General features: G+C 41.2%; 2 protein-coding genes across 2 annotated transcripts in view; one reads left to right on the forward strand and one right to left on the reverse strand.

The window, feature by feature from the left end:
* The window catches only part of LOC132911512 (uronyl 2-sulfotransferase-like), a 238,650-nt gene that overhangs the window by 62,432 nt on the left and 164,189 nt on the right, over positions 1–12,029 (reverse strand). The window lies entirely within an intron of this gene.
* Positions 3,817–5,671, forward strand: LOC132911511 (transcription factor Sp3-like). Its single transcript, XM_060968205.1, has 2 exons — positions 3,817–4,351; positions 4,424–5,671. The coding sequence occupies exons 1-2, from the start codon at positions 4,292–4,294 to the stop codon at positions 5,294–5,296; spliced, it is 933 nt and encodes a 310-aa protein (XP_060824188.1). The 5' UTR covers positions 3,817–4,291; the 3' UTR covers positions 5,297–5,671.

The following is a 12,029-nucleotide window of genomic DNA, read 5'->3' on the forward strand; positions in this document are numbered from 1 at the left end:
AGTGACCTGCTGATCCCGATGATGCCTCCTTCGGTCAGGTAAATCGCGTATAAAATTGGCCCGTAGTCAAGAAAGAAAAGGTTCGATGCCTAATGACGTCTCCACGAACAGACCATTATCAGGAAAATGCCTTCCACTCATCATTCAACGTATATGTGCCATTCGGAATTGTATGGGATTAAGAAAAAAGGTATTTTTGGTAGAAATAAACATTAATTCTTGTATATGGTATACGGTTATTTAATTTATGAAGTGTAATAAAACGTAAAAAGCCTTTCCTTTTCGAGAATATTAAATTTTGTAAAAGCATAGCTCGCAATAGCTTACCTGGAGACTTCGATCTTTTACAAAAGAGCGTCGAAAGACTATTATTGCCCAAAAAGAAATATATCGAGATTTACCTTGAGGTCTGTACAAAATAACGGTACCGTCATTTTCTTAAACTCGTGCGAGTATTTGGATTCTTCGCGAGATCGACAAGTCGAGGATATCGAGAAAAACAAAGTGGAAGCTGTTGTTTCACGTACGGGCATAAATCTCGGAAGAGAATATAAGAAATCGGGGACAAGCGAGTTCTTATTGCGGACAAGCAAAATCTGACCTGCGTCGTCCTTCCGATTTGCATCGGTCCATCGCTTCTGAATGTCTCTTAAAAATGCGCGGCTTTCGCAGAAACATCGAACGTTCCAACGAATGCACAAAGCGTACTTTACACCCCCGCAGTTCCCTCCGTTTACCGATTGGACACACACTACTGTGTCCACATTACATTTTCGATCATCGCTCCTTTGATCGCTAGTTTCTGAACCGAATTTTTAAGAAAGTCAACTAGATGCCCGACTTTCTTTGGGGATCGACAGTAAAAATATAGAATATCGTATTAGGTTCATGAATATGAAAGATCGTTTGAATTTGATAGGCCAACAGTGTTCATTAAATTTTGTGTGAAACATGGATTTCAGAAAGAATGGGCTTATAGAAGATTAAACACATTTTACTTGGACATTTTTTTAATGCGTGAATTATTTAAAAAAATAATTGCGGTATTTTTTAATTATACTACTCGGTAATAAATATTTTCAGGAAACTACGTGAAGTTAAAATTTTATTTTGCATACGTCGACCTACCATTGAGAAATTATTTCAATTGAAGAAAAGAGACGATCGAATGGCAAATCTTTGCGAACGATGAAGTACAAAAAATAGTTAAGAATGAAACATTTCTTTCGAACGATGTGTTAACTTCAATGAATGAGTGATACACGATCGTTTGAATTTTTAATCATTTTCGTTTGTGTACCTCATCGTTTCGTTTTGTAAATGTCGTTTGTAAATGTACACAGGAAAATATCGATTATTTTGTATCAATACAGAATAATTATATAAAGAAAGAAAGAGAGAGAAAGAGAAAGCGAGTTTTTAGAAAAATTCTTGTCCTCAGGGGATGATCGTTCACGTGGGAGTACTGTTTACTGGTAGAACAATTTATTTCTAGCTACGATGCTAAGCAGCTTATTAGGATACAATGGCGAGCCTGAGCAGAGGAAGGTAAAGGGTTGTTCGGGGTGTTCCCGTCCTCCGTTTCATTCTTTCACTGCGACATCGCCACAAGATTTACTATGATGCGGTTGCAGCTCCACCAGCATTCGGCTGGACACATGTCAGACAGCACTGTTCAATTTCCACGCTTTTTGCCAATACGGTGCTTTCTATGAATATGACAAACAATGACAAGTCCCCAGAGAATCTGCTTGTGGTCACTGGAAAATATTTTAGAAGATCGATGGTCTGACATCTGTCTGTACACGTGACATCAGATAATGTTTCCTCGACGCCGGAAATTAATAATCTCTTTCCGGTATGCGTCTGACGCATCGCTCATGCGTTTAATATCATTGTAACTTGACCGTGTCGTTACGAAGACTTCATCAAAGTTGGATAAATGCCGTATAAAAATAGCGAAGGACCTATGGACTCGCGATAAAACTTTAACATATTCGGTATTTGGTTTAAATTTATGTCGCTTTGCAGAGACGCGTTACTCTCGTAGATAACAGCATCCTTCGTCAACTGACAAAAAGCATCGATACCATCGAGACAAGTTGTTCCTTCGAAGCTGAATAAACAAGATTCTAAGAAAGTCAAGGAAAGATTATTCGATAAAAATTCACCGTACCTATGTTTAAAACGATTGAATGAGACGTTGACAGAAGACAGCGGGTCGGTCGTCAGATCTAGAAAATATCTTTCTTTGCGAGAGTTATCTTTTACGCGCCAAGTGCAACGTTTTGTCCTTATTCTTGCGCCAGCAAATTTGTCACAGTACCTGCAAAAGGCTCCTGTAAGCATTGTACGTTCGGCAAAGCGCAATAACGATGGCTATCATTATATATACCTGGCAGTGACCAGTAACGCAAAAGTTTCATCACGTGGTCCTGCCAATAATCGTTTTACGACCACCATAAGCCGGCACTTTGACCAGCTTGCGTAGCTCACTTCCAATTGATGCGATGTATTGTGAATGCGGTCTTCCAGCACTGACTAAGATCTCGTATAGATTTATGGTACGAGGTATACCACAAAGCGCATCGAGCATCTTAGGGAACTGGTCTTCGTTATCGCGCGCTTCCGTGCATCGGAGCGATCGTCGCGGTTCTCTCCACGCTTTGATACGTCTTTGCAAATCTCGTCCGCCTCCATTCAACGCGGTCAAAGAACCTTTAAATACCGTAAAAATTTTACTTTGACTCCTTTCATCTAACTGCAATGCTTCAACTTTCCCAACCACTTGATTCTGCAGAATTTCGTCGTCTTTGCGCAAGTTTCTTTGCGAGACAACCCTACGTGGCTCTCAATTATTGTTAAAGCAGTACGAGCATGACGAACATGTTGAAAGGGAAATTAAAAAGTCGAATGATTTTGTGAGTTTCCTGAAAAAATATAATTTCTTTGCAACACAGCCCTACGCTGTTACCAATTGTCAATATGTAAATGTTAAAATGGCAAAAGGATAATGGATATGATAAAAAGGTAATTCAAGAATTGAATGATTTCATGGAAATATAATTGTTTTATATAAAGTAAGATACGACTTCTGTGTCCGACAATTTGCCATTATATAATTGCGACAACGTGCATCGCATTCGACACGGAGAGACGTCGGCACGCAGGACCGCTAATTAAGCCCAAATTCCTTATCCACTAATTAAACTTGAACGATTAAGCTTATTCCTCCTACCGTTTCTACCGATAATTATTACCCTGCAGATCGACTGCACCTCGAATCTTGGGCGGTCGAAGCAATGATTTCACCTGGAGGTCGATTGCTATTTAAGCAGTGCAGTACGAAAAAAGCCTGAACGGTATTGCGACTACGTGAACGAATTCAAGATACGTTTCCTTACCAAACAAATTAGCGATCTCATTTAACAATATTTGATATAACACGGAATTTATGTTATAGGTATATAAAAATAAAACGGATAAATGCAAACAAACAAGATAAGATCGAAAGAATGGAATCAGGTAACGTTGAAAACATCTACAGTCTTTTTCGAGTTTGCCCACCAAGAATAAACAATTGTACGTAGCTACTGGAAAACATGGCGAACCGTAGAAACTAGATAGTCCGAAGAGAATATGGTAGGATTCACGAAGGCTTTTCTCGGTGGCATAAGGCAGCCCCCAGGGACGACCACAAAAGGTGCGTAGCCTCGATCCTCGATCCTCTATCCGCAGGGTTGATTTATGAGCGAGTGGAGGGGAGGGCGCATGCGCACCAGGCTGCGAGATTCACTGGGGTCTATCCCCACCTCCATAGAAAACCCGGCAGAGCATTCAGCCTCCTCCCTTCTTCGTCAGTTCCTTGTCCACTCGGTTATTAAAACCGAGGCGACACGGTCGGCAACCGGCAATTATCTGGCGAGCCTTCGAAGCCGCGCACGCTTCGATCCGCCAGATACAGCGTTTCTCAGTTTTCTTTTCATTCTCATTTTCGTTTTTGTTCTACTCGAGCGTGGTGGCAGTGATCGAAATCACGGAAATACCTTATCTTCTATTTCACCTCGCGATTAACCAAAATTAGCAGAGGATTTTAATATCATTTCTAAGGACAGTACCATGGATACCAGGAAGTGAAGTGATGGCACAAGTGATACGGTATCAACAGGTCCGCGACAACGCATCCGTGGAAATATAGCGTATCATATCGGTGAAATTCTAGTGTCAAACGTGAAGATTATTTTCGTTCAGTTGTGTGAAACGTTTATTCAGAAGTGACCGCTCCTGCATCATGCTATCATCAAATTATTCGAGTATTCGCTTGCAACATTTAGGAACAAGAAGCGATACTGTAAACTGAATTTCTTTACCAGATACGGTTTTTATAAAGTGTTCAATTATTCAAAATTTATTTATGTTATAGATGTGTATGCCGACGATGGCGCCTATGTCCAGCCTCCCAATGCCGATGCACCAACCTGCTAGGTTCGATTACAGAAGTTCAAATATTCGTTATCAACCGTACAATCCTACGTTTAGCGGTCATCACCATCAAACCAGCCAATCGGGATACTGGTATTCCGGATCCATGAACCACGGTCAAATCACGGAGGCGTTAACGCCGCCGGCGTACACGATGGCAAATGTTGCTACCAGTACGACCTCGTGGACAACAGACACTCATCTTGCGCAACCTCAGCTCACGAATATCTCAGCGATACAACATTATTCATTGCCGCCGAGTCCATCGGATCTACCACCCAGTCCACAAAATCACTCTCCGCCTTATCAATGGCCTCTCACACCGCCGTCTGAACACGTCTTCCTGAGTACGGAGGATCCTGGAAAATCTGGCAGAAAATGTATTAGATGTAGATGTCCAAATTGTCAAACAGACGGCGCAGCTCAGGTTGGAGTCGACGGCAAGAAACAACACCTATGTCACGTTTCAGGATGCGGTAAAGTGTATGGCAAAACTTCTCATCTAAAGGCACATTTGAGATGGCATACCGGCGAACGACCTTTTGTATGTCACTGGCTGTTCTGTGGCAAAAGGTTCACGAGGAGCGACGAATTGCAGCGTCACCTCCGAACGCATACTGGCGAAAAGAGATTCGTGTGTCCTGTGTGCGAGAAGAGGTTCATGAGGAGCGATCATTTGACAAAACATCTGAAAACACATGAGAACCAGAAAAGGAGAGGTTCTACGAATAAAACGGAGTCGAATAAAGAGAATTCGTTGCCCGCTGCAACTGAACAGAATTTGTATTCTGGAGTACAATATGCTGTAATTTAGGATTATTGATTTGTATAATTATTGTATGTAGAAGTTTGTTATCTATATGATTTCTACGTGTAGTAAAGTTAGGGAAAACTGAAAAGATGACTAATGTACGAAGCAGAAGTAAAATATCTGATACTTTCTATTAATCTACTTATTCGTAGTCTACATTTAGAATTGTATTGAGTTTATCGCTTTGGTTAGTCATCTTATCAGCTCTGTATTACAATTGTGTCTTTATTTGTAAATAATGTCATTTGATTAGTCCCTCTTGCTGTATATACTATTATACTAATTATTGTATATAGAAAAACGATATATTTTTGTACAGAACATATCGTAGATCTATATTTAAATTGTGTGATCGGAATAAAAATAATAGAAATAATATAATAACGATGGTTTGTACCTTCTGGTAATTTCAAATTTGACGATATCTATTCGATTCGATCTAAAGCGAGCCAATAGTAAATTTTATGCGGACTGAAGCCTCGATTTACCGTGAAAATTCACATAATAACGAATCATCCCCTTGTCGTATATCAGGTTCCTCCTTGACATCTTCCTGCCATACGATACATCCCAAGTCCCACCCAACGAGCATAATACGATGTAGGTATTTCAGAATTTAGCCCTTCGCAGTCCTCGATGATTTTCTACCTGACAAGTGGTCCAACGAAGAAAAAAAGATCATTCCACGGAAACTACCCCGAATATACGGATCAACTCTACGTAACGAAGTGACCTACATTTTGTGTCAAGCAGAAAATACAATTTTTGGACGTGATGCGTGAGATCCGCGACAAAGCCTCGCGAGACGTTTCCCTTTCCAAAGTTTTCGAGGCAATTTCGTGGCATTTGGGGGAAATCCTTGAACCACGTACGGCACTGTAACGGGTTGTTTCATTCGTATTTCAGCCAAGAGATGGCTGCACTGTGAATGGAAAAAGCCCGCGTAGCCCTATTAAAGGGGCGGCGCGCCGTAGCCCCGTAGCCCCGTTGCCCCGTTGCCTCGGCAAGGATTCATGGCTGGCACGTAGAGGTAGAGGCGAAAGAGGCAGACGCGATGATAGAGGTAGAAGTAGCGCGAGAGAGGGAAAGCTAGATGGCCAGAAGAGAAAGAGAGAGGCGGTTCAAGAGGTAGAAAAGCGAGACGGTGGCCGAAGGAGGGCGCGTGAAGGGCGAAGGGGGGTCACGAAAATGGAATAAAACAAAAAGGAGGCAGCCGCGGAGCAAATTATAGGGAAAAATAGGGAGGGACGAGGCAGAGGAGGCAACACAAGCCCCGTGGTGTGGCACTCACGAAGGAAGACGATCAGGTGGATGGGTGGAAGGGTAGGAGGGGAGGAGGGGAGGAGGGGTGGCGCCACGGCAATTCCAGGCTCGCGTTCAACGTTCGCCGTGGAGTACCGCGGATAGCCGCGAAGTTAGTACGCAAGAGATTCAAACAGAGTCCAGAGTGACGAGACCCGTGTCTCCTGTTTACCGCCTTCTCAACCGGGCGACCACCACGAGGAACGGCAAAACCGCGCACCGATCGCCAAAGAAAGAGACACACACGCGAGCTGAACGGCTTGTCGAGAGCGTGACAAAGCTGCACAGTTTCCTCTAAGGAGAAGAGGGAGAGAGGAAGAGAGAGAGACAAGTACACGGTACGCAGCTCTCTCTTACGTGTTACGCGCGGTCAGTGCGAGAGGCTGCAACGTGCCGCGAGCATGCGTCTGCGACGGACGGCCCTTAAGGCGGACACGCACCACGCCGACTCGTCGCCGTCGTCGTCGTCGTCATTGTCCATACCCGTGAATGCTCGCTTTTCACCATCGCTACCGGACGAATGCACGCGCTAATCCCGTCGAGGGGGCGAAGAATGGACGAACAGGTTCGTAGCCGCGCGCATGTCACCGATCGAACCGAGATCGGTCTCGATTCTTAACCGATCTGTTTCGCGATTCTCGCACCGCTTCGCTGCTGTCTATCGAGCCACGATCGCGTGTATAGCTATCTGAATCGTTCAACCCTCGCATTTATCGTAAACCTTTCGAAACGCGGCCTCTATGTCGATCTATCGATATCTCGCAAACATGTCGGTAATTGTCAAACGAGCAGTGCTTCGTTATAAATTTTACGTGTTTGGTAACCCTGAACTGTACTTTATCCAATTTCCTCGCAATTCTGTTGTGGTGTTGACCAATTAGTGCACGAATTCTGAGAAATGTTCGGTGTCGTAGTCGTTGTGTTTACTAAACTTCGAATAATATAACGTGAGGTTAAAATACACGCGTTGTAAACAAAAAGCCACGCACACTTAGCTTTTACTGGCTCGATATTACCTCTTCGTTGTTTCGAAGGGCGGCGTGGAAAATTTCTCGTTCAATTGAACACAAGCAGTGGCACGATATATCAGTGACTCGTGGAAAGAATGTTTTCGTATTCTGTTAACCGGTTAGTGATTCAAGTTTGTGACATAGTGTTCTTTATTGCTCAGTGTGGACAGTGGCGCATAGACAGGCCGTTCTGAAGAACAAACGTAGTTACACGAAGATCAACGAAACCGCATCGACGCTTTTTGTCGTCATTTTTTGGATCCACGAGGTCAGTCGAACCGGCAAGCTGGACGCGGAGGTCGGAGGCGGCGGAAGCCGCAGGGGTATCAGCCCTCCAACACACCTCGGCAACATAAACGTGAGTTTTTATTTCAGCATCCACATATAGTCCTGTTCATAAGTATTAGGACACTTAAGATAAGCAAATATATACTTTACTATCTGAAATCTTTGAAGATTATTATCGATACTATCGATACTATTACATATTATATTATATTAATTTGGTCAAGCGTATTTATCAAAATACGCACTTTTTATCATTTATGTTTATCGCGTCTTCCCATCACTAATTTAATCAATCTAAATACTCAAATTATCGATTCTCTTATCACGTTTATTATAGTGATCTTTTAAATCAAATTCAGATGCTCGATATACTTAGAATTTCTTACTCGATTTAAATTGAATTTGAATATCCATGGGATTTAGATCACAAGATTGTGATGGCTAAGAAATATTTTATTCGTCACTATCTCATAATAGTTACAAATTAGTACTTGTAAATATAATTGCGTGTTTTAAATGATTATCTTCCATGAATATAAAAACCTGGCATTCTAATCTCTTCTCTGATAATCTATATCAATTATAGTGTCCTATACGATATCAGCAAGTGTCGTAATACTTATGAACGGGAATGTACATAATACATTTACTCTTTTAAGCTGATATTTCTTGCATAAATTAGAATAAGTATGTCGAAATTTACAAACTGCATTTTTTTTAAATACATTGTATGGCTCAAAGATTATTGTGCAAAATTATTACTATAAACGTTGACATTAGTTTCGTCACAAGATATACTCAAAAGATTATTACGATTTATTAGTCGCGTTCTAACATTTTTCGCTATTATGTAATCGTTCAAGACACGTGTACAGAGGTGGAATTGTTAAAACAAGCTTGCAATTACGGTGAACGTATTATAAAGCGGGTAACTTATCCGCGTAGGTACATTGATCATCCGTTTATCGACGATATTTACCCACGTACATATATTTTCTCTCGCTTTTACTTTAATCGCGCTTGTTATTCGAAATGATGCATAATAAATGACATTTGTACGTCCCTTTATCCCATTGTAATTCGTTAGACACATTCTACACATGTATCGTGTCAATTCGTGACTTACGACAAGTACAAGCTTGTAAAACTAAGAAAGAAAAGACGACGACGCGATGATTTAATGCCCTCATCGTTTAACGATTCAGCATAAAGGGTTATTTAATCACTTGATGACAGGTAATTATCGAGAGGGAAATACATACGATGACAATACGATGCGAAGGAATTATTTTCGTCTTTTCTTCCATTATTTATCCCTGTTAAAGCGTGAAACGTTACACTTTTGTTGGGACCAGGCACTCTCTCGAGATTTAATCGTTAGAGTGAAGATCGATATTGGCGGTATCGCCAAAGTTAATTCTACAGCTGCGGTTTGGTTGCACGAATTCGTCTGGAGAACCGCTAGACAATCCTGGCCGATATAGTAAACGTTACTATGTTGCTACACCCGTTTCACGCCCACCATACATCATGCGTTATGCTCGGACCTACCTGTCGACGTATACGTTGCTTCAAAGGTGTTACACGTGTTCTTGATAAATTTCCATCGTCAGAATTTCATACAAGGTTATTTTCCCTCCAGCATCGCTTTTGTAAAATATATCTTATTTGCAAATGTTATCATTGACTTAAATATAATGGCGATATGAAATGGGCGTAAATATCTACTGTTTTCTATATTTTAATAATTCATTTTAGATATTCGAAGTAGAGTCGATTAGATACTAGCGTGACTAATTTAAAGGAAACCGGCTGGACTTTTACGCGAAGAAATAAATATATTCGAAGGGTTATGAAACTATCTGTAGATAGCGGAGAGTAGGCCATTCGGTCGAGTTGAAACGCGCGGCAGAGCAGACAGTCGTAGGGCAAGAAACACAGTGCCGGCACTTTGCTGACACACCTCCACACAAATCTAATTAATTTATATCCTGAGAGAGGCGCCACTAGGGATGCTAAGCCCGACAGGAAAAAGAGACGAGTAAAAGGAAAGGTACCCGTGGTATCGGCTTCTCCCTTACGAGTTACAGGAATCAAAGATCTTACCTTTCTTACGACCAAGAAACTCTTCTCTTAAATAATCTAGGGAATATATATCAACTTCTTTTATTTCGTGAATGAAAATTTGTTTATTCGTCGTATTCTTATCTATTTCATCGCCAATGATTAGCTTTTTCATTGTCGAGGTCGTATGTTACGTGGGGCGGGAAACTGTTAAGTTTTACAACTAGTAAGTTTATAATTACTATATAACCTTGTAATTAATACGTATTCGTCGTTGCAATTACATATCGGTAGTTATTTAATAGAACATTGTGACGAATATAAAGCTTTCAGATAATATCATAATTATAGTTATATAGAACAAGTTGGAAATGTGTTGCAATGTTTTTTGCCGAACATCAATATGTCTTTCTTTTTCTAACAAACGATAAATTATGATACTTACTTCAGAAACGCTAATATAAAGTGTGTTCTTATAATTGACGGTTACGTTGCAAAAGACATAATAATTACATTCTTTCGGTTCTCCAATTGTTATGATAGTAGCTAAAAGAAATACCTCAATGTAGCGCAATTGGCGAAGAAAATGATTTGTTAGATCCAGAAATATAATACTATATATTTCTATACAAATAGGTGATGTCATAATTAAAACTATGATTAACGTTATGATTACATGCCAATGTTTTTGAAATTGTTTTTGAACCAACGGATAAATAACTGTGCGTAAAACTCGTGTAAGACGATTTTCTTCTTTAGACGGGCAAAGTTTTCTTTTACACAGTTGTTACAACACGTTGCAATTCTTATCGACATTGTACAGGTTAATAACGAGGTCTAAATTTTACATTTTATGACATTTTAAAATTCTACGAGGCGCAAAAGAATGCACATACATTTTCGCTTCCAGAGGTGAAAAAAGGGAAGTATAATTATTATGTTCCACGACTAACGAGCTATCATTAATTGAGAGAACGAACGCGCAACTTTGAAGCATTTGACAACAACTGCATCGCTCTAAATAACTGTTGGTTACATTGTCAAGCTGGCAGGAATTATAGAATGGAACAGACGCGAAAAAGCACACGCCATAATACAGGACAGCGGGGTAATTAACCTGCCCCCCAGAAAATCTACACGCGTCGCGCACACGTACCACTCGAACCCTCATTAGCGGTTTACCCCGAGCGTCGCGTGAACTTTGCACCTGCAAATTGGCGCCTCCCTGTTTTGCCGCGCGCGAAACGCCACCGGATCGCCACGATCCAACTGTGTGTGTATCCTCCATTTCGGCCTGCCCATTTCTCGAGTGACTAGCACGGTTGCCTACCGACTAAAAAATCCGACTGTGGCACCAGATGCAGACGATCCACCTCGCGGACAACCACCGAGCAAATCGCCGCAGCTGTTACAGATTATGCAACACTGTCGAGAGAATAAAGACATCGAGTCCTCTTCTTTGACGGCGAAGACACGGGTAGTTTCGGTGGTCGTTATTGAAAAAACACGGTCTCCAAACGACGATCGAACACGATAACACCATAACGTTGAATTAGGGTCTTGCCGCCTAATCTGTTTACGTTGCATGTTTAACACGGTTGCACGAAAATCAAAAATACGATTTATATGCCGGGAAATTTATTATAGGAAAAGCTGATACGCGGAAAACGTTGTTACGACGTTGCTTTTAATTAGAAAGAAACGAGAGGAAATGGTGAAAAGTTAATCAATCCCTCTACTCGTAACAGGATACGCGAGATTAATAATTTGCAGAGGGCTGATGAGCCTTCAAACATTTACGGCTCGGCAAGAGTACGTGGATGGAATAAAATAAGCGAATTATGCAGATGAGAATCCGATTCTGTCACTTTTGATTTACGGCCGCTTTGCTTCAAAGATATGCGAGGGCTAGAGGGAAAGAACAGAAAAGAGATATCGCGGAGGAAGAAATTTCTCTACAGTAGGCAAATCCCTCCTCAACCACGAACTATTTGCGTTCCTCGGATAAGTGTACTATTAACTAACCTCGCGTTAATATCTACGTTTTCTACCTCATTATGATAATAGCGGGA

This window comes from Bombus pascuorum, chromosome 10, assembly GCF_905332965.1.
Source record: "Bombus pascuorum chromosome 10, iyBomPasc1.1, whole genome shotgun sequence".
Taxonomy (NCBI): Eukaryota; Metazoa; Arthropoda; class Insecta; order Hymenoptera; family Apidae; genus Bombus; species Bombus pascuorum.